Here is a 24,609-nt window from a genome sequence, read left to right on the forward strand (position 1 = left end):
ATGTTATTAAAAAAACAAAAAAACTATTGAAACTCAAATATATTGATTGAAATATTTTGAGAGTATTACTTACAGGAAACTTTCTTAAATCCCACACTCTTAATTTACCATCATCTCCACCAGAAAGAATGAAGGGTTCTTGCTTATTCCAGCTAATGACATTCACATCACTGTCATGGGCATTTTCACGTGTCAACATGCAAGCTTTATTGCTTGTTACTCTGATATCCCATATTCTGATGGTCTTATCAATAGAGCATGATGCCATAACCTGTTTAAAACATAAAAGATATATTCTTACTTAATAACATTGATGGAGATATGTACAGTCTGACCACTGATAATATGATAATAGCAAACATCTGGTTTATAGGCGGAAATGGACGCATCTATTGGTTTACATACAGGGGGTAGTTTGTTCGTTACAAGTGTGCACTTTTTATTTAGACAAAGCCTACAGAGAAATTTAGCAACAATAAATGCGAAGAAATGCTGTAGTTTTGTACAAACGACAATATGTTCATGGCAAAAAAATTTTTTAATCTTAACTATATTCGATATATATTCTCACTACAAAAATTAATTGATATATTTTCTACCACATGATTTTGCCATTTTGCTTTTACATTTCAGGACAAAATGGATTTGTTTTTTCTTTTAGATGTTTCCATAGAAACTCTGTTTCCCCTCATTTTCAACTTAGAGAATACAATAAATTAATAGGTAAGGCACTAGTGGCATTATAAAATGTGTGCATCAATATCCCATCGCTATTATACTGTCTCCCCTGATAGATTCGTGGAATGGCCTTAACTTGCCCATTTCATACATTACGTGGTCAGACAGTAAAACAACCAAATTAACAAAAAGAGGAAAACGTGAAATAGCACAGTAGTTTTCAAAATTTCTGTATTTCCATCCACATTTTTTACAAAAAGATTTTTAGAGCGTGTATCGCAGCCTTGCCAATTTAGAATTATTAGTGCTCGAATCTGGTGTTTGGCAGAAAAAATATCATTATAATAAAATTTGAATGCATTTTATATAATTACTTTAATTGATCCAAAAATATGAAAATTGATATAAATACACAAAATTTGAAACAGAGATCAGAATAATTAATTTTTCTGACTAAGTATTGGATGAAACGTGTTGCAACTCTCAGAATAAACCATTTATTTTACATTAATACATTTGAAAAGAACTTTGGGGAATTTGGGTATTTGATGCTAGCAAACAAATTTAAATTTTACAAGCAAGAAAACTATACATTGAAAAATGCATATAAAACTATGCATTCATAACAAAACTATTCAATAACAAATTAAGAATATACCTACAAAGAAAACTACTATTTCTCTGCTGGATTTCTACAGGGTTGCCACTCCTTTTTGGAAAAAAAATTCCCTGTCCCCCCCAAAAAAATAATAATAATAAGGGGAAAAGAAGAAGAGTTCATTATAACTGAAACAATAGCATGGCAATTGAATTTATTTAACTTTTTATTCAAGGGGAAAAAAAGCCTTATCTTAACCATTCATTACTTGGACCTAAAAGAGCAAAAGTTAAGCAGAACAATGAATATTGACCTCTAATTTCATGCTCTCTAAATTAAGCTATCATAAAATACAAGATGCATGTTAAATAAAACAAGAAAAAGATTTTGCTTTTGTGATAGACATTTTAATGTTCACTTTAAAAAAAAATTAATTTGAATTTTGTCATCTTGAATTCAAATTATGATTTTCGCAATCACGAGTGTGTGTTTGTATGTGTGTGTGGGGGGGGGGGGTATGTGTATGTGTGTAGACATATGTGTTTGTGTCTGTGTGCAGGCATGAATGTGTGGGCAGTTGTGTGTATGTGTAGGTGTCTGTATGCATGTGTGTGTATGTGCTTGTGTTTGTGTGTGTATGTGTTTGTGTCTGTGTGTAGGGGTATGTGTGTATGCTGGTGTTTGTGCATGTGTTTGTGTGTGCGTGTGTGTTGGTGCGTGTATATATGCGTGTGTGTGTGTAGGATATGGACGCAACCTGGAGACGGTTTTCGCTAGAGGAGCAGCATCGTGAGGCCGGCCGACGCGACGGGTGGTGCTGGAAGAGGGTGGCGTCGCGCCGGTGAAAAAAATGATAGCACACCAAAAACAGTCAAATGAAAGCAATAAGCAATCGTGATTGCTCAAAAAAAAAAAAATTATTTTACTTTATTTCTGAACTTCATAAAACTTATTATTAATTGTAATTTTTTTATTTATTGATAATTTACATACTTGAGCATTGATTTTTGCAACTTTAATTTAAAAAAAAATATTTTCCCTGCATTTTCCAGGTTTTTGAGAAAATTTTCAAAATTCCCTGGATTTTCAATGCTTTGTTGTTGTTTTTTTTAATTCCCTGTGTTTTCCCTGTTTCTTCAGGTTTCCCTGTGGCGTGGCAACCCTGTTCTACAATTAGTTTACACTACCTTAATTAATAGCTACACAGAGATCAACATGACTAATTTCTCTAAAAGTAAGAACTAGATGAAACGCCTTGCGACGTATCTTGTACACGTATATGGCTATTTAATCATAGTAAACAAATTTACCTTTCACTAGTAAAAAAACATTACAAAATTATACATTAAATTAAGAATGTGACATACAAAAAAAAATTACAACTTCCCTGCTAGACTTGTCTATTTATATTACATTATTTTAATTAATATCAAAATAACTAATTTATCCAAGTGTAAGAACTGGATGAAACGCATTGCAACTTTATCTTATACATATAATTTGGGTATTTGATGGCTGCAAAAAAATTCACATTTCACTAGTAAGTACATTATGCCTTAAAAAACTAAACAACAAATTAAGAATGCACTATACCAAGAAAACTACTACTTCCCTGCTAGAGTTTTCTGCTTAGATTATATTACTTTAAGTAACAGCTACAGCTATATCAAAATTATTAATTTATCTAAGTGTAAGAACTAGATGAAATGCATTGCAACTCTCAGAACAAGTTATTTATCTAAAATATTTTTTAAATACGGTATGGGATAGTTGGGTATTTTATGGTAGCAAACAAATTTACATTTCACAATAAGAAGACTACAACCATAAAATTACAAAACCACAAAATAACAAATTAAGAATGTTTACACAAAGAAAACTACTGTTTCCCCGCACAAAAGTTCTATTCAGATTATAATATTTTAATAGCTGCAGAGAGATCAAACTACAGAATAATTAATTTTTGTAAGTTTAAGAATAGGATGAAACATGTTGTAACTCTCAGAAAAAGCCATTCAACTTAAACCATTTGAAAAGCGCTTTGAGTTATTGGTTATTTGATGGTAGCAAACAAATTCAACTTTCACAAGTAAGGAAACTAAACATTACACATTGAAAAAGATGCATTACAAAACTATACTTTGCAACAAGTTAAGAAATACATGCAAAGAAAACTACTACTCCTAGCTTGACTTAACCATTTCCATAATAATAAATAACATCATCAATTGAGATTGAATACGTAACATACACTTTGTTAGACTAGCATCATAACAGCAAAGAAAATAATGAAAACCCTGCAGGAGGTGAGAAACCTTGCAATTACGTTGTGACTTTTGCCCACAACTGCCAAACTCTAATGCATAAGTGGAACAATTGGCCAACAGCATGAATGTTGTGAAATACAAAATAAAAAACAAAATGCAGTTGCTGAAATTTTCAAAAATTCTTGCAATAAAATACAGCTTAAGGAAGCATAATTAAATGATGCAAAAAGTTTTAAACTATCTTAAGAAATGCTAGAAAAAAATTGCATCAATGCACTTGTTATGACTTAAATAGTTTAAAAGTAAATGAATAAAATGTATCCGAGTGCTTACAAGCCCTCAGAATACGTGCACTCTAACATCTAAAACAGTGATAAAACTAGCCAGCCTCCCCGCCTCGCACAATATGCCTCCAGTTGGTTGGTGTATAACTCTGTTATTCCAAAGTACTAAAGTACACAAGGCCGGATTTGGAAGTGTGGAGGCCCCGGGGCAACGAAGAAGTGGAGGTCCCTAATCAGGGATTGAAAAGAACATCATATTTTCGAAAATATCCGAACATTTTGATACATATGTATATATCCATATTTTCGACCAGTGAAAGTTAGGATATTTTGTAAAAATTTTATTGTGGGGGCCCCTTTGTTGTGGAGGCCCCGGGGCAGTAGCCCCACCTGCTCTACCCTAAATCCGGCCCTGAAAGTACAGCACCTTCAGCGCTGTACTTCCTTTGGTTTTGCTTAGCGAAAGAAACTTAAACCACACGTTTTCGGTACCTAAATTACATTCTTTCTAAGCGAAAGATGAAAAAATTATAAAAAACACATTACTTGGGTCGATACATCAATTAATAAACAGTTTTTTTTTCTTTTTTTGCACCGCAGCTCTAGAATCATTCGATTCTGAACTATTCAATAACTTCCACTTTAAGCCGAAAAAAGGGAGAAAAACCTTGGCTCTGCGAGTTATTTACGCTTAGCCGCTTGCCAGAATTACGGGGAAAAGTGTTTTGAAAGAAGGGAAAATTTTTCCAATGAAGAACTGCCAGGAGAAAGAGTTGCGGTTTTAATCCTCTTAATTAATCTTCACTAATTAAAGTTGCACAGCAATGCCACATAGCTAAACATGTAGCCAAGAAAATTACAAATATATCGATACCTAGTTCAAAACTCAGTTTTCTGCTGTTCACCAGGAGTAGCGGATAACATAGATAGTCACAGACAACAACTTTTATACGTAAAAGATACTATTTGAGCAATAATAAAACATAATTAAAAGAGTAAAATACTATTTAGCGCATTTATCATAAAATATTGACTAACATTTTCCTAGTTAGCAATGGAAATAAATATCGACCTACTATTTTTTTTGCAATAAACTGTCATAAAGTGCTAAATAAGGCATGAAAAATAACAGTATTAAATAATATTTTTAAGAAATTACCTTTTCATAAAAAATTTACAAAAGGAAGTCCAGATTTCTTGACTCTCTACCAAACTTATCAAGAACTTCTTCATCACTAATTTTAGCATTTCTATGGATCGAAAGCAATGCTTGTCCATTGCGGCTATTTTCTGACATGGCGTTTCTCAAATATGTGTTTAACTTTCTTAATCTTGAAAAGCTTCTTTCTACTGTTATGACAAAAACTGGCAAAACTGATAGCAACTTCAATAGAATATAAATGTAGGGAAAGAAAGTCTTGTCACATTCTTGCAAAGAACCAGAGCCGGCTCTAGTAGTGTTGCCGCCCTAGACAAGGTTGACAAGAGACCCCCCCCCCTCCCTTCTCCATTTCTCTTTCTAAAGTAAGTTATTCAAATACAAATCGGTAATAAAGAAAGAAATAAAATCCTGACTTTTATCCCAGCCTTAACACTGTTTTCCCGAGATTAAATACTCCAGATAGGCTGGTACATTAAAAGTAATCCTTTAACTTTCAAGTTGCTTTTCTCTCATTTGTAATTTAAAACTAAATAAAGAAAAACCTACTGTTTTTTAACCCAGGAGAACTTGCATCAGGCCTCTCAGGCCCGGTCATTACAAAACTACGCTGCCAAAAATCACCCCTTCAACGGAAATGAATGAGGTCCACAGTAGCTGCGTTCGAGGTGACCTACATACTGACTACATGCTTTTTAGGAATGTACATTCCCTATTTTTCCCCAGAAAATTCCGCTTTGGGCCTCAGAGGCCCGGAGCGAGCGCTCACGCTTTTTCATTTCAGATTGTGAATGTAAAGGAAGAGGTTGTAAAATGCATCGCTATTTAAGCTACAAAGATGAAATGAAGAGGTTGCAGACCTTGTCGGTTGAGGTTTCAACTGATGAGAACTCCCTTAATGAAGATGATGAAGAAGAAGTTGACACGGAACAGTAAAGCGATCATCAGTAATGCTCAGAAGAAGATTTAGATTTATGTATCATAAAACTTTCTTAAACTTTACTTTTTAAAACATATTATAGAGGCTGTTTATCAATTTATAGCTCAGTGTTGAAAACACATTTTTTTTTCTATTTTGCAAGCTTAATTTACTGAAATAACCACTCCGGGCCTACGGAGCCCGCCGCAAGCATTCGTGTAACGAAAAGTACCGCGAGTTCTCCCGGGTTAAAACAATGGCGGGACGGGTTTGGAATCTCTAAACAAGTTGCATAGTGGCGTAGGAATTTTGTAAAACAAGGGAGACCTGGCAGGGCTCATAGTGGAAAATGTCTGGGATCAAAGAGGCAGAAGCAATGGCACAACCAGAAAATCATTTTCGAGGGGAGGGGCACTTAACAAGATTTTCTCATTTGAAATGGACATCTCAATCATTTCATCTCTCTCTCTCTCTCTCTGTCTCTCTCTTTCCCAGCATTTTTTTCAATCATATTAATGTATACATTGTATATGGAGAGAATGAGGTGATAAAACTTCTGATTTTGGAAAGGGGTCAGTCAGTACTCGAAGATGGAGCACGCACAAATAGAGGGCTCCTCGGGAAAATTTTTCGAAATTCTAGTTCTAAAAACGGAGTTTTAGACGATCTTTAGTAATGTTAAAGGAAGAAAAGGTTTGAGTACCCTCCCTGGAAATTTTTCGGAATTGATGTAATTAAAATGCGATTACTTACCATATTTGTGGCTATTAGGGAAAATGATATGACTCAGAGCTTGTGCTTGATCAATTTTTTGATTTGGTTTATATCTCCTTTAAAACATTGCAAAATTGAAGTTCAAAAAACACAATTGTAGACAATCTTCAGTGATGTCAGGGAAAAGGGAGCTACCAGGGCTCTCTACTGGAAACTTTTTGAAATTGATGAAGGGCGTGTTGTAAGAATGCAACTATTTCTTTGTGATTTTCAAACGTTCTTTCAGTGAGCTGCAAAAATCTTCAAGGTAGGATACATAAACAGCTCATCAACAATATTTTTCTGAGTTATAAGACACGTTGTTGCAAGTTGTTTGAAGGTGGCAAACTGTTCGAACCTCTTCTTTATTTAATCTCAAGTTTTGCAGTAATTTCCTTCACTTTATCATACAGGGTTTTTAAGTTGTCAGTAGCTTTTAGGGTTTGTTTTGGAAGCAGATCTAAGACACTGCTAACAGTTGCCATGACCTGAGAAAGATCTACATTTTGTTTTGAAGTTAGTGATAAGAGATTAGAAGTTACAAATAAGCTATGCGTAGTTGATAGCAACTGGCTCAAGATAAAAAGATTTGCAATAAATTGAAATTGACTCAAAGAACTACAAAGAGCATGTGCTGTAGTTGCTGATTCACTTGATTCTTCTTCTATTTTTAAAGCAAAAAGAATTCGTTCTAAAATGCCTTTAAATAAAAGCATCAAGTCATATCTTTCCACTCATCCTGTTTCACAAAGTGAGATAAGTTTCTTTTTTTTTTCTGTTCAGGACAAAAGTCAAATATTGTTGACTTCCGATGGCAATTCTTTGGCCTGACTTATGAAAGAACACAAGGACTTCTCTGATAAATAGCACACAATTTCATATTGAAGGAATATTACTCGTGCCCGACAAACAAATTTTAACTATGTGAAGAACAATGTGCGTACAAGGCTAGAGGTAGTGTTTCTTAGATAAAACCTTGTACTCTTCTGTATTGTCCTCTTATCAATGCATCACCATCGTATCCTTGATCTCTCATTTTCATTAAATCAAGCCCTAAACTAGAAGTCTCTAGCATTGTATTTGCTAAACCTTTGTCAGTGATGTCACATACAAAAGTTAGAAAGTCTTGCCTAATTTTGTATGATTCTTCTTCAATGTACCGTACACAAAAAAAACTGTTCTGTTTGACTAAAGTCTGTCGTTTCATCTGCTAAAACAAAATAAAAAATTGAATTCCATACATTGGTCAATTGATCCAAACTCAAATTGTGACTAAACATATTAATAAGCTCATTTTGAATAACAGAGCTTGTATACATGCTACACTCTATATCTCAGCAAAGATTGAAAATTTCCATAATTTTTTTTCCCGAATTTTCAAGTTATATTCGTCCAAGGTCATGACATCCTCTTATCAATATTTGCTGCCATCTACATAGCCTTATAGTTTGTTTTTCAATGCTAAATCTTATTCTGTCCCCCCCCTCAAGATCCAACCACTTTTGAGTATTGATTTGATTTATTATGTTCTCAGGTTTTAAGTAACAACTGAGTTTGTATTTTCACCCATCATAACTGATGTTTTATGATAACTGCAATAATCATGCTAACGAAAAACTCCCTTGGCTTTTTTTCAAATTAGTGAAAGCATACCAATGCTCCTTCCTCTCAGTTGGTGACCTCCATTTCCTACACCTTCGGAGTGAAAATATCACACAATGTTTACAAAAAGATCAGGATTTTCCTTCCAAATACCTAAACCACTCAAATTCTTCAAGCCATTTAATTTGGAAAGATCTCTGATGGTTTGATTCAGAGCAAGAAAAAGAAGGAAATTTATACAGGTGGAGGCTTCCAAACATTTTCTTTAAGTAAAACTTTTTCTTCAGTCGTTGATGAAGTAACAGAATTGCTCTGAAGGTAGTTTCTTAATGGGCTGTGGTTTTCCGAAACTGGAGTTGAATCAACTGCATTGTATGTAGAATAGGGTGGGATAAAAACGCTCAAAAAATAAGCTTTCTTTTTATATAGCTTTCCTTTTTATTCCTTAATTTGATCTAAGTATTGCTTCTTCGACCGCCAAAGTACAGCATATTCTGATTAATTTTTTTTTTCTTTCAAGTTAATGAGGTTCTTTCTTCTTTTCCTATAATTGACTACATTAAAGGAATCTTCTTTCGTAATTATTCCCACATTTTTTAAAGCAGCCTTTTCAGTAATTGATGCTGATCTGCCAGAACACACCAACCTACGTTACATTTGGAAGTTCAATTCTCATTTACGATGCTGAAATAAAATTTTCACTTATAATTGCTTTTTTTTTATTATTATTCTCAAGTTGTTTATATGTGAAAACAGCATATTCATTGACATTTGAAGTAATAAAACAATATTTTGAAATAACTCAATCCAAATAGAATCTTTGAAAGAGATAGACAGTCAACTAGAAGAAAGCATGCAGTTGGTATCAGTGGATACAGAGAAAAAACTAGCAAAAGCCATCAGAGCATGCCCAAAGGGTGTGGTTAATGCACATTTGAGGGTCACCTCGCAGTTGCCTGTAGGTCATTCAACTATAATAATAAGTATTACTTCACTCGAGTTTAATTTCAATTATTTGTAGTTTCATATGAAAGACTTACATTTTGCCATTCTGTTTTTGCTTGTTTGCTGAAAAATCAGGCTACAATACTTAAAATTAAAAGTCATTTGGACAGCTGAAGATACTATTGATTTAGCTGAAATTTTGTATGATAAATAGGCTTGGTTAGAGGCAACATTCCCACACATATGCAATATGTATTTCTTTAAAAAACAAAAATTACTCCACCTTAATGTCTTCTTTTTTCAAAAAAGACCAAATAATTTTTGTGCTAAAATATCATTTGAATTAAAAAAATAATGTAAATAAAGCAAATTATCAAGAAAATACAGCATATAGCTATTTCAAGGCTACAATGGAACAACTTCATCAGTGCAAAAATGTTCAACACACAACAAGAAAGTCATGTTAGAACAGATTGTCAGCCATGTAGACACCGGTATGAATACCAAGTTGAGTACTCTCTGGGTCAACTAGCACTCTGTTGATTTGTTAGTTTTTGTCTCTTGCCCTGTATTCATATTGGTTATCTTCTAATCTGACTCTTTAGGTATAAATACTAATGTCTACATGGCAGAAGTTGTGTTTTCTCATGACTTTTCATTGCGCGTTGAACATTTTTCAGGGACTGCGCTAAGGATTTTGAATTGTTAGCCAGTAAATTAGCCAATTTTTTAAAGTGTTAGCCAAATTTCAAAAGTCTTATTCAAAGACTAAGTTACTAATTTTAATGTATTTTTGTCTGTAGAAATATTTAATAAGAGAGTGAAGTGTAACTTAATTTTTGACAATTTTTTGCGGATAAGGCCAGGGGTCAATCCAGAAATTTCTGTTCGTTTTTAGGAATTTTGAGGGGAAAAATGCAAATTAAGTAGTTTTTGACAAATCATATGTAATTTTTCAAAAAAACTAAATTCTTTCCCTTAAGAAAAATAATAATAAATGATGCTTTAAGCTTGTTACGACAGAAGAAAGGATTTAATTGAGCAACAGTATCGGATTTCACTCGCTCTGCGTGCACTTTCTGTTCGAAAATTATAAAATGGCCAAGAGACATGATTATTCATACTCGGACAGTAAAAAGAAAAAAAAATGGCCAAAAACAACTTAAAATGATATTTATCATTCTTTAACAAATTTGAGAGTAGAAATAAAAGCTTTTAATAAAGTAAAGACTGCATTCATATCTTAGGCCGATGTTTAAGTCATCAAACACAATGAAACAGACAGGCCGTGCAACAAGGCACCCGCCAACAATTTCTACTCGGTAGCCACACTGCGCACTCTATGTCTTCCAATCAACGAGAGGTAAACGTCATGCTTCCTCCGATTCGGATGCTAAGCGCGTGCATGCACCTCATTCTGCTCGGAGAGGCTAGATGGTCGGAGGATAAAACAACTTTCAGTGACTGGTATCTGGGAGCTTTGGGGGGGGGGTCGGAATTTTGCGAAGGGTCCATTTTTAGGGGTCCGAATTTTGTAAACGGATCTCATTTTTATCTAGATTGATGTCTGAAGGGAATTTTTTTTTCTATGGAAATTTCAGAGCATTTTCTGATTGCCAATACATTCGCCAAATTCGATTTTTTCCGCCGAATTTACGATTTTATCGCATTTGGCCCATTGGCAAATGCTTAACGCGGGGTCCCTGATTTTTGCACTGATAAAGAGACTCCAATATGGCTTTGAAATAGCTATATGCTGTATTACTATTTTCTTGATAATTTGTGCTCTATTTATGGTTATTCATTTCAATCATTTCTACTCCAATTAAAGCAATTGCTGATCAAATAAGTGATTTCGAGCAAATAAGAAAGATAGTTCAAAGTAAGCAACTGCTAAGAATTTGGATAAAGACCCTCCATCAAAACATATTGTACACATTATTTAATAAAGCCAATATAAATTTTAATACCAATACTCACATTACGTTCATTTGGAGACCATGCTATATCTTCTACTGAATCTGTGTGAGCGGTGTATGGTCTTTGATCAACATGCCAAGTCCCTCCTTCCATGGGTTTCCACAAATGGATGTTCTTCTTACAATCACCAGATGCTAACATACCTATTCAATTTTGAAAGAATAAATGGTACAATAAATATACTTGCGGACAAATCAAAAACTTGCATTTTAAATTAAAAATTACTTAAGGCATTCTTTCACATTTCAACCACTAGTTGACATTTACAAGGCTAGTAATACCTCTATTTAAGAATGACACATTTAACAAGGCACAAAAAATTACACTGAAAATATTTTATTATCTAAATTTATTATCAACTATTATCTAAAATTACTTAACCCCCCCCCCCAGGGCCGATCCTAGGGTGTCGGCCGCCCGTGTGCAAAGACCTAATGTGCCGCCCCTCAAGAGTAATTCGCATATTTTGACTAATCTTAAACGTCTATATAAACCTTTCTTTAAATTTCTATGCCAAGTTCGAATTTTTAAAAAAGCGGGGCGGGGGGGGGGGGGGGCAGAAGAATGGTCTTATAAAAAGGAAGAAATTTTTTATAATAAGAAATTACTTAGGTACAATTTATATCTTTGAAGAAAGTAATTGATACCAAAATTTACTAGTCGTAAAAACGCATTTTATAGTCTTTCTTTGGTGACATCAGAGAAGGTACGGAGGAATTGGGAAGCGTGGGGGGAGGTGTCAGGGGTTCAGGGGAGGAGGATTGCTCTAAGAAAATTATCGAAAATGGCGTATGAAAAATATTTTTAGTTAATCTTTAGTTGTGTTTGGTTGCAAGGACAAAAGATTCAAGTATATTCAAGGTGCATGGAGAAATTTTCGAAATTGACGTCAAATATCGCAATTTCAGGAACTTTTTCGAGACTTTAGGTGAAAGTAATGTTGCAGTTCTTTCCTAAAATTCTTTCAAAATCGAAATCAATTTGAAGCTTATTTTTTAAGACCGTAGCTAAGGTACGTAGACCGTACCTTAGTAAAAGAATCGGCGTTCTTCCCTAAAAATCTCCGAAGCTGAAATTTTAAACCCGCAATTTTGGGTTACCTTTGATGACGTTGCAAGAGGGAAATCGTCTCCCATCGAAAGATTTCGAAATATATGTTTAAAACGCAAATTTAGGCCGTCTTTGGTGACGGTAAGGGATCTGGCGGCTATCCTCCGATAATTTCTCGGCACTATTTTTTCAAAAATCCATTTTTGGCTATATTTGAAAACAATAGGGGAAACGTGAACATATTCCGAACCAAAATATTTTTCGGAACTGAAAGGCTATTTTTGGGAAGGAAGGATTTTGAAGCTCTTAAGCGGATATTTCTAAAATCGCAATTTTATATTATCTTTGGTGACGTTAACAAAACTGGGAAGCTCTACGGATCTTTCGGGTATTTTTTCAACATTAATATCTGAAAAATATAACTTTGTCCACCTCACGTCGACGATTGATGGATATGCCTTAGCGCAGTGAAAAGTTACAAAGCCTGGCAGTTCTCCTCCGGAGTCCCAAAATCGTATTTTAATCATTGTTTGATTACGATGGGATTAAGAGCGGGCGGGGGTTCAGTGTGTCCTCACGAACTGTGTTTTTGAAACTGAAGACAATTTCAGGCTAGTTTAGGCAGGAAGCTGTCGCTCCACGGAACCGTCTGATTGCGTTGGAGAAAAGGGGGATTCGGGGTCTTTTCCCAAAAGTTCTTGGAACTGATGTTTGAAAAACGCAATTTTAGTTTGTTTTTCAATACGTTAAGTGAGAGGGGATGGAATTAGGGGCTTCTCTATAGACGCTAATTGAGACTGTCTTTGATAGTAATGTTTGCGAATGGGTTTCGGGGTCTCCCACTGCAAAAATTTCAAAAAATGCCAAAGCAATTTTATATGACGTTTGATGATAGGAAGGGCTGTCTTCTGCAAACACGTTTTGGATTTTGGAGCCAACATTTTTAGGCTATGTTTGATCAAGTTAAGGTGGAGGAGGGGAATCAGAAACTTAATTAGGTCTTTAAGATCGATGGTTCAACCAGCGAAATTTTCCGAAAGTCAAGTCCTAGAAACCCAATTTTATGCCTTCTTTAGTTTCGTCAAGGAGGAGATAGCATCCTTTTGGATCTTCGTTTTGGAGCTACATTTAAATTTACTTCCCGTGGCAAGGGCCCTGTCCTTCTACCTGATCTGAAACCGGGCAGTTCATTCAAGATTTTAATCAGAAAAATTGTCGTAAAGGGGGAAAGTACAACATTTTAGTTCGTCATTCATATACGTTACTCTCAAGGGAGTGGCAATTTTCCACTTTCTCTCCACGCATCCACAATTGTTAAACACAGAGTTTGTTACAAAGTTTGTTGTTTGAAATGCTTACGAGTGAATCTAATCAGTATAGCTTTTTTTTAATAAATAAAATATGTCTTCATTGTTTAGGTCTATAAAAGCTTGGGGGTAAATATTAGTGGCCGCACTCGGTGCTCCTTTTAGACGGCACCATTTCATGCTTCAGAAGGGGGCCTTTCCCCTCCCCTGTATCCATGCCTGATTACCGGTTCTGTCACAAACTTTGCAACCAATGAAGCATGTGTGTTAAGAGTAGATATTAATGGACAATGAACCAACACAATGTTCCCTAACATTCTATTTTTCTTAAACTATGCAATGCTATCGGGAAATCGACACATACTTTGACAATTGAACATTTAAAAATCAGCATATTTATTCTGCTTATTATAAGTTATCTTGTGAGAAATTCTTGAGGAATTTTGCTTGATTATAAGAACTATATGATGCGGTCTGCGGCCGCCCCTTGCTTTGGCCGCCCTTGTGCGGCGCACACTCTGCACACCTGCTAGGATCGGCCCTGCCCCCCCCCCCCCAAATAAATAGAACTTCAGAGACAGCCCCCCCCCATATAGTTTTGGGAGAAAGAGAGACAAGAGCAAGGCCAGCTTTTAACTTTTACCAGATGCTTAGCTGCCATTTTTGCCTTACAATCCAAACACCACACAATTCCACTCTTCAAAAGTCAAAGAAATTTTAGATTTAAAAAAAGCCAAAAAAAGGAGTCTTGTTATAAATAACAAATCATGTAACAGAAAGGGGAAATTTTGTTTTCTTTGTTCATGCAACATTGAGGTTTTAAGTTATATGTACAGAATTGTTGTACAAAATATTGCAAATAATTATTTTTGTTTATGTTTTCTCAATCACTGCTTAATGCATTTTTATGTTTTGAAAACTATCCTTATACTGTTTTTTTTTGGGGGGGGGGGGGGAACTGACATATGGATGCTAGGGTGCGTTTTATAATGCACTTTTTGAAAAAATTTTGAATTTTTCACGGGGCACTCCTTTAATCGCTTCCTTTTGATGAAAAAACACCCACTTAAAAGTTTCATAGAATTTGAACAAAATTTAGAGGTTGCTACCAGCGTTGAAAATTACGTTCTTTGTGAAAACATAGAGTAAAAATATATTCCCAATTTTCTATTGCAATATTTCACATCAACATGAAATTGGGTTGGTTAAGATAGAAACATAACCCAAATACTTATTTCCTATACATACAAAAAAATAATAAGCATTTCATGGTTTCTATGGCTGTGTAATAATGTCAAACAAAAATCATGCCAAAAGTTCCACTATGCACAATCTAATTTATTACTAATTAAAATTAATGACAAAAAGATAACATAAATAAATATTATAATAATCAATGCAAAAAAAAAATAGATTTCAAATTTTGCAGTAATGGTAGCAACCTCTAAATTTTATACAATTTTTATTTTTAAGATATGTGAATTTTTTTTTCATCCAAAGAAACAAAATGAGAGGGCGCCTCATGAAAAAATAACATCTTCAAAAATAAGACACACTCTAACGGATGCCTCACTTGCCAAATTGATTAACTCCACAACACAAAAAGTAGAGAATAATTATGAAGAAGATGGTGTGATCCATAGGAGCAAATAGGCCCTCGTGTTACATTTTCTGCCGTCACAAAATCAGAAATGTACTGAACCAAAACTTCCATATAAATTCACATGCTAAGCATTGATAAAGCAGAAATGAGGATTTTTTATAAAAGGTGGAGTTAATCGATTTGGCAATTGAGGCATCCATATATTGAACTGTTACTTCAGACATTTAGGAATAACATTCTATCTTGTCACATTTAACTCGTTGGTCATATTTCCTCAAATCATTCGTCTTAATTTTCAAACATTGGAACATTTTTAATAATGGAACAATTGTCAAAGCCTTCATTTAAAGTTATAACTATTTGTATTGACTTGAGTAGGGAATAATACTTGCTTTTAAAAAGATTGATGCTGGCTGCCAAATCTGTTTACTGTTACTGTCAAAAGGAAACGAGTTTGATTTTTTTTCTTTCCACAATTTTAGAACCTTTTTTAGTGCTCATGGATTTATATTTGCTTTCTAAAATTTTAGAAAAGTTGGATATTTTGTCCAAAATTATATTATAGACTGTGAAATGTACTTTATCCTCTCATATCAATGTCTTTTCGGTTATGAGGATATAGGATCTTTGACATTACAGTCAAGCTGCATTTCAAAGAAAGGGTGGTTTTGCTACCAATTAGTACAGATTGCAATTCATACTAGATACACCATTCTTCTTGACATGGATGGATTTATTGCTGACTCATTTCATTGTTTTCCTATTAAATTAGTCTTCTAAATATTTTGGACACATAATATTAATTTTGATACTTCAGAAGAATATAAATCACTATTAAAATGTAAGGAACAAGTTGAAAAACAAAAGAAATATTTAATTTGGAACAACTTGCAGAAATCATGGCATTTTGAAAAAAAAAAAAAAATCATGGATGCTAGGAGGATGCTTTGAAAAGCATGGAAATCCTGGTGGAAATTTGCAGTGCAACAAAAGCTTGCACCCAACTCATATTTAATAGATTACTCATAAAAAATAAAATTTAAAGCGAATTTTTAGGATCTCAAGACGAAAGTTTTTAAAAAAGTTGAATTTAGTGCAGAAGCAAAATTATTACAATAGGAATAAGTCCAAATTCATAGTTCATACTATGTTAGGATGTTCTGAAATGCAATAAAACTACTTCAAAATATGTAAATACATAATAATATAATGAGACTTAATCTGTATTGTACTGCAAATAATGTACTAATATACTAATAAGAACTAAAATCAAGGAAAATATTAATGAATTAGTTTACTAAAGAATAAAAAAAAAACAGATTTAGAAGTAGCCAAAGTCAAAATAGCTCCCATCTTTCAAAATATTAAAAGATTTACAGGATGCAAAAGGATTGAAGTATTACAATTCACAGTAATGTACATGTTTCCACCCCCAAATTTTTTTTTCGAATCTCCATATGAGCTAAGGATTAAACTACTAGAAATACTTTAAAAGTCAAAAAAAAAAAAAAAAAAATTTAATTTTTAAAACACACGAAAAATGTGCAGAATGAAAAATATTAGTAACAGATGAGAAACGTTTACCAAGACCTGTGTTTGATTCATTAAAAATTTATTTCCAATGCATTAATCAACATTTCATTCTTGCAGTCCTTGCACCCAACAGTTTTTCAATTTGTTAGTCTACACTGTGAGACCAACGCCTGAATGAGGGGCAGTATCTGCGGAAATGAATTTTTGAGATGTTTGAACTTGTTTTGGATTCTACACAAACAAATGTTGGAATTTGTATTTTTTTTCGAGCTTTACTGTCGGTGGAAATCAAATAAGCAAGCTTGTACAATAAAGCTCAAGTACAACAGATGGCAAAACGAAAAAATTGCAGGTGCTATCATTTATTTTCCTACGGCAGTATAAGTAGATAATAGTTCAAAATATGATCAGGAAAAGAAAAGCAAGACTTGAGAAAGTTTTTAATTAAAGCTTTCACATGTCTTATCAAAGGTGTAAAATCCTTCATAAAATAAAAGGTGTAGAATCTTTCAATCTACTTAATTTGTTGTTTATTTAAAGGTGCAAAGTTTAGGAAAATCTCATGAGACAAATTTTGATTAAAACAGATTGGTGAAAAGAGGATAATAGAATGTTCTGCAAGAAAACAAATACAATTATTAAGTAAAAAGGTTTACACCCCCAAATTGCAATATCAAAAGAACAAAATCACAGAGCCAAAAATTAGTAAAGGGTTTTTTATGTACATAAAATGTACATTTGATTTCTTTTTCAAAGATTTCATCTTTGACATAGTATTTAGAAAACAACATCAACAAATCATATTGATAGATAAAGTAATGTATTATTGGTGAAAACTGAACCTGGAACCAATGGGGACCATTCTACGGCATAACCTTCAGACAAATGTCCACCAAATGTAAAAAGAGGTTGAGGAGACTCATTGCTTTGAATATAACATGTCATAATGCGAGGGTCATTTACTGCTTGCAATGGACGAGAAAGATCCCACAAAAAACACTTTTGCAGTTTCAGACCAAGAAGCAGCAAGAACTTTTCCGTCCAAATTAGCAACCTTCAAAATAAAATTAAGTATGTATATATACACATATAAATAATAAAGTACATGCGACATTATTAAGATAAAAAATATATGCAAAACATAAGCATAAAAAGCAAGGGCGCCCATATGCAAAATTTTAAGGGGGGGGGGCTCAGATATTTTCCCCATGGGTTAGGAGGGTATTTTCTCCATGGAAACCGATTTCAGGACAGATTAGAGTCATTAAAATATTTCATTTGTAATAACTTATTTATTAATGGTTGGAGAATAAATGTTTTCACATTTTTGAAAAGAAAAAAAGTACCAAAAGGAATGAAGTTCTAGTTTCAAAGGTCAGCCCCTTGCCCCCCTATATGGTCGCCCTTGATAAAAAGCAGTGCTAAATGTGCTTAGATGAGTTATTGAGACCAGCAAGTATGATGATATACTTGTCTGCAGACATTTTGAATGGTTTAAGTAAATTTCAATATGATAGATTTCTAGATAAACCTAAAAGCTTTTTCTCATATGATATTTTTAAATAAATTTTGCATTATATAGCCAAAGGTTGAGCTAGACGAAAATGGGGTTCACTTTGTGGCCCCTTTACAAAAATTTTGTTCACAAAATTTTGAAACTGGAAATAAGTCCCCCCTCCCCCCAACATATCATTTGCAATTATAACTCCTTCAAAACTTCTAAGTGCAATTAACTCACTGGATTTTTTTTTTTTTTTTTTTTTTTAATCTTGCCTTTAGAGCCAAAAAGACCAAATTTTATTGAAAAATCCTGACTTTTGTGAAAAATCAATAATCAGTGGCGTCACTAGCACTTGCGGGTGCCCTATGTGATTAATTTTTGAGGGCCCCCCACTTTATTAAAGGAAAATAGAAATAAAATCACTACTGATTACATGAATTGTTAATCTCTATACATAAATGACTACTTCTGCGTGCATATATGTCCGGGGGTAAACTTCAAAACTATTGGCCCGATTTTAACCATTTTTTCACCACAGATAGCTACATTATCATGGAGCAACATAGGGTATAATTTATTTCTAAAAAACTTAATTTAAAAAAGTTATGATGGAAAACAGGAAGTTTCATGTAATTTCCCCATTAAATGATTAAATACAAAACCCATTGTTACAAAAATTCGTTGCCTCACAACATCAATATTAATAGTAATCATATTGAAAGTTTTGAATCAAGGCTTTTCCGCAGCAAACATGAGTTTAAAATCATTTAAACATTTAATGGGGAAACTACATTTTGCACACTTAGGGAAACATAGTAGAGTTTTTTTTTCTTTTTGTATGTGTGTACTATTTAATTAAATAAAGCACACGAATTTTTTCGTGATCTTTGTTTTTGTTAGTTCATATTTTGGAAATTCTTCAAATTTTAATATACTTAAATGTCGTGCTTTCGTTTCTACAACTGAATATTATTTTGTTCTTTATACTTATTGCTATTTTTACTTTTATGAGTAAGGAAGGAGCTTGATTTTTAATGATGTCAAAGCGGCGTGTTTTGCCTTTCAGTTAACACAGAAAACGAATAAAAGTAGCGATTGTTTCTCACAATTGTTACTGACCCAGGCAACGGTGGGTGTTTTTGCTAGTTAAATATATGTTCACTGATTAATGCACATTAAAATAAATTATTCATATTTATTACCAAAATAAAAGGGGACACTGCATAATTTGCTCATAGGCTTTGTGACAAATCTTATCATCACCTAGATGTCACCTACTTATAGCATTACTTCAGTTTAGAATGAAGTGAATCTTGACTTACCACAAAAAAAAAGTCATTTTGGAAGATCTGTTAGCAATTTAAAAGGTACGAGCACAACTAGATCTTGTACATATGAAATTTCAATCTTCTGTGGGGTATAATTTTGGAGTATGTGAGATACGTAAGTACAGGAGCCCCCAGAAAAATTGGGATAATTTACATGGGGATTGTCAAAAATGGATATTTTGGATACCCCTACATTCATAAGTAAATATGCAAGCGAGGACATGGCAAAACATGAGTCAAAACTTATTGAGAGAAAAATTTAATTTCAGGCTGGGGGGGGGGGGGTCGAATTTGAGCATAAAACCTGTTTGAGATTGGAATGTTTCCTTCACTTTGTGCAAGGAGGTAAAAATAAAAGGAAATCATTTCCAAAGTTGAGCAAGATTTGATTTTTGATAGTCATGAATGATAATTTATTACCTCCACATAGATAGGAAAGTTATTAAAAATTTATCATAAAAAATTAAGCTCTTTCCTTCCATATGTACCTTACCTGAAAATTTGAAACACAGTAAATTAATATTTCGTCTAGGTAAACTAGAAAAAAGGTAAACCTTTGTTACTTTATAATCAACAAATAGATCTTATATATAAGAAAGAGACACATAAAAAATTTGTCCCAATATGCAAATTACTCGTGTAAATGTCTCTTGGAAAGTCTATATACATTTACTTTTGTCCCACTGGAGCAGGAACTTATTTTGGGAGGAGCCAAAACTCAATATTATTAAAGCAGTAAGTTGCTGCTGCTAATTTTGTGACAACTTTCTAAATTTAAGCTTGAAAATTTTAAAATCCTTATTCAAAATGAATGGTTTTTAAATGTATCTAAGGAGGTGCCCTTCGGCACCCTGTTTAGATACGTCCTTGAGATGGGGGAATGCAGAGGGAAGAAAATCTGGTTTTATTGATCCCTCAAAGTTCTGTGAGCGAATAAAAGTCATTGAAAAGCGGAATTTTAAAATTTGGCAGTCTCATGCTTATTTGGGCCCACCTCGCTTAGTAATAGTCTTGAACTAGATCAAGCTTGTTGTATACAGATGCACAAATATAAAAAAAATATTATTATAGAAACTATTTCTCCTACAGAGAGGTTTTTTTTTTTAATTAGACCGTAGAGATAATATCGAGTAGTGTGGTTCCTGTAGCCCCCGGGGACTTCTAGGCGGTTGCCCAGATTGCAGCCCTAAAGCCGCCCTTATCGATAGTATCTTTTGAACTCGTTAACAGAGCAGGATTGTGTGATTCCTGCAATTTTTCGCAATGCCTCACTTAACAAAAATGCCATTTGCAGGCAGTTCCTATATAAGTGCCACTTAACATTTTGGTCAAGCTGAAAAATCCCATCTTGGCTATTTCCATGGTGTGAGCCCTGATTTTGAAAAAACCCCAAAACACTAAACACTCTTGAAAACCGACTATATATAGTGATCAATATAAATTCATACCAAAATAAGACAAAACTGTCTGCCAAATCGAATTATTTCTCACTAAATTTTCTGCAAAATATAGAGGGTCACCCAAGTCCAACAGCAAAAATATCAAGTTATAATACAAGTGGAGGGCCACTGTCATGAAACCAGCTTGGTTGTTAATCAGGGTTCAAAAATATGATACTTTCGAAAATATCGAAAATATCCAATATTTTGATACATACTCGATATTTTGATATATATCTGATATTTTCAATCAACGCAAACTAAAGTCTTCAAAATAGTAAATGCATCCTCAAATCACTCTTTAATTTATTATAATAATTACAATATAATGTTATGTAACTTAAAATTAATGTTTCTTTCATTATTTAATATTTAATATTTCAGTTTACATTTCTATTCAATTTTAATGGAGTTAAATTAGCATTAGCTGTTTTCCTCATTTTTCTTCTGTTAGATACTTTTACAGTTAGATGATTCAAAAATAAGTAATATGCATTAGTCGGGGCACAGTCATAAGACTTTTTCTTTTTTTTCCGAGCAATGTTTAAAATTTAATGAGAGACTTTCAATCTGAATTAAAATTGTTATGTTACTAATAATTTTATGAATATTAAACACAAGTAAAAAAGGAATATTATATTACTTTGTTATATTAATGATGTATTAAATTACTATGATTAAGACTTTTTATTTTGAAAATATCATAGTTGAAAAAATAAATATCAAAAATATTAAACTATCATGATATTTTCAAAAATAAATATTGGATATATATCGTGATACATATCATGATATATTATGAACTGATATATATCGGCGAACCCTGTGTTAATACATCATTATTAATAAATGTGTCAGTTTCATATGTACTAAGCCACACAATCAACAAAGGCAAGACATGTTGCAAATAGAAAACTGGATAAATAAAGAAATTTTAAAAGAAAATGTCAAACTATGCAAACCTTGAAATTTTTCTGTGAACAGCGTTCACACGTTTGTTAAATTTTGTGGGTCTGTATAAATAAAACTGCAGTTACAATTAAAACTAAGTGCAATAATACTCCGTGTGGTGACCGGAGCAGAATAGTCCTAATGTAGTCCATGCCTGTCGTAAAAGGCGACTAAAATGGATACCCAATCTAAGGTGTGAGGCACTGTGCTGATGGATGGATGGCATCTGGGTTGTATGATGTCTAAATGGTCCCCTCGAGGAACTGGGCGAAACCTTGTTGTAATTAGCCTTGCACTCGTACAGGGTGGTTGAGCTGGTGTTGACTTTTTACGACCATCCAGTTTCCAGCTCCTTTGGAATTGGATTACTGGCTTGAAGGAGAGACCCAGCAACCTTGCTGCTGGAGTAGGTGAGGGTGCTGGTCTGCAACCCACCGACTGGTGAGGGGGGCATTTCTGCAACCCACCAACACTGCAGTAGGGGGACAGGGGAGTACTCATTCATGCACAGAAATGCAACAGGCGCTGGCAGGAGAGGGGAGGCTGTTACAGAAGGCAAAAGCCTCACTGGGCCAGTCATTCCTGAGAAGGTAGGAGGAAACCAAACGCCATCGATCGGAGGTTTCGGACTCCTTCTTCTGCACAAACTGCCGCATCTTAAAGAGTAAGGACTGGTCAACCAGTCCTATGCTCAACCAGTGTGTATGTTTAAGGTGGCTGAATGTGAGAGAAATGAGGGACACCTTCCCGTAGGAGAGGTTATCTTGCGATGACATTCAGCTTGTCTTTCTAAGGAGGACAGACCTGATTCTTTTTGAGGATCACATGCCCAAAATGCAGTAGGCTTCTTAACAAAATTAGTATTAGGAAGGCTTTTGGTCTTCTTACTGGACTTTACACCTTAAAGTGGCACCTTGCTGTAATGTGTGTCAGTAATGATTCAATTTGCAGAGGTTTCCTCTTTAAGGAGGAAACTATTACTCACACCCCTGTGTGATTGCAAAGTGTTTTCTGCCTATAGGTTTGAACACCTTGGTCATCATTTGCTTGAACCATGCGTAATTCATGATATTCCTATTAGGTGTTTGCTGAATTCTGCTTCAACTACTGGTCTGTTTTAAGACTTCTGTTTGGGGAGTAGTACAATAGACCTCTGGTTGCAATGCTTAGTTCGGTTGAGCCCCCTTTCATTCATTTCATTTCAAGTGCAATAATTAAAAACTCATTATTTATTCTTACCTTCACTCTATTTACACATCCAGAATGACGAACAGAAGCACATTCTATAACTGGCTTGGAATCTTCATCATCGCTTTCGGAATCACTCTCTTCACTTTCTTCGTCTTCTTCCTTTTTTCCTTTCGTGCTTCCCATATTAGAAAATCTCATTACCAACAAATTGTTCAGGTGTTTTTTCTCTCCTTGTGTGCCACCAACAATAGACATTGTTAAAGGATATGCATTCGCTCTGTCATCACCCAGTTCATCAGGAATAATATCAAAACTAAGGCATGAAGATGCTGTAAATACATATATTAATATAAATATTACAAGCCAATGAGACCATAAAAATAAAAACTATAGAACTCAAGCAGAAAAATTATTTATCGCATAAAATTTAGCTCATTTCAAAAAATAAATAAATAAATAAATGGCTTTTAGGATTATCTACAAAGGATGTCTGCTTTGAGGAGGAGGTGGGGGCAGCAAATTGTGACAGCTTGTAATAAGTAGGGGGTAAAACGAAGGGTGACATCACATTTTGGCTGAAATAAAACATTTTTTATGACAATATGTTTATGTAAAACACCGACTGCAACTGGCACTGACAAGATGAGGGCTGGGGGTAAGGTCAAGTGTGTGACTTGCCCACAAACAGATCTAATATGTTGGGAAAAAAGTGTGACGTCATTTATCAACAGCCCCTCTCTTGCTTTCTGATTTTTAAATTTTTTTATGACCTTATAAATATTCAAGAGTTTTACATCTTCATAATATAATAGCCAGAACTGATCAAATAATGCTCCTGACATCACCAACAATTCAAATTATCATCTGCTTTGAAATTGTAAAACTAGATTCTCAAAGAGAAAAAAAGTTAAGGTTATCTCTCTTAATGAAATATAGTCTATTTTGTAATCTAAGTTATTTGATGAAAAATGAATGAAAGATTTTTTATATATATTCAAAAAGAATAATAATGGGTTTAGTTTTTTTTTAAATTTTAAATTAATATTGTGTTTTCTTGCCAGTTTTATTAGCTTTTGTGGAGCATTATAGGCTGGCAAAATTCTATTTGTTGACACACCTTAGTTCTAAAATTTTTATACAGCACAATTTGAAAAACTTTTTAATGAAAGCAGTTGTCTGGTCAGAGGAAATTTGGGTCCATTAACGGACATTTCACAAAAAACCGATCAACCAAAACGGACCCTTCAAAAAATTCTGATAAACAAAAACAGATCTTTCACAAATTGTTTATTGAAAGAGCAATTCTCGAATCAAAATAATGCATATTTCCGTGCACAAAAACTACAATTTTTGGAACCTTTTTTACAGTTAAATATGAGGGATCAGCTTTTACAAAATCTGCTAAATTTGCAACAAAAAAAGGGCACTCTTATGATGCTCTTGAACTCAGAACTGCAAAGGATAGTAGGGGTGGGAGGAAAATGTGATCGCTTCAGATGGGGGGGGGGGGGGGACAAACTT

The 24,609-nt window shown here is 33.9% G+C and overlaps 1 protein-coding gene across 1 annotated transcript in view; it reads right to left on the reverse strand.

Moving 5' to 3' along the window:
• The window catches only part of LOC129226046 (glutamate-rich WD repeat-containing protein 1-like), a 40,225-nt gene that overhangs the window by 8,201 nt on the left and 7,415 nt on the right, over positions 1-24,609 (reverse strand). The window contains 5 exon segments of the mRNA XM_054860626.1: positions 74-271; positions 11,186-11,328; positions 17,521-17,674; positions 17,676-17,732; positions 23,137-23,417. Coding sequence (XP_054716601.1) covers positions 74-271; positions 11,186-11,328; positions 17,521-17,674; positions 17,676-17,732; positions 23,137-23,417 — 833 coding nt within the window.

Source organism: Uloborus diversus, chromosome 7 (genome assembly GCF_026930045.1).
Source record: "Uloborus diversus isolate 005 chromosome 7, Udiv.v.3.1, whole genome shotgun sequence".
Taxonomy (NCBI): domain Eukaryota; kingdom Metazoa; phylum Arthropoda; class Arachnida; order Araneae; family Uloboridae; genus Uloborus; species Uloborus diversus.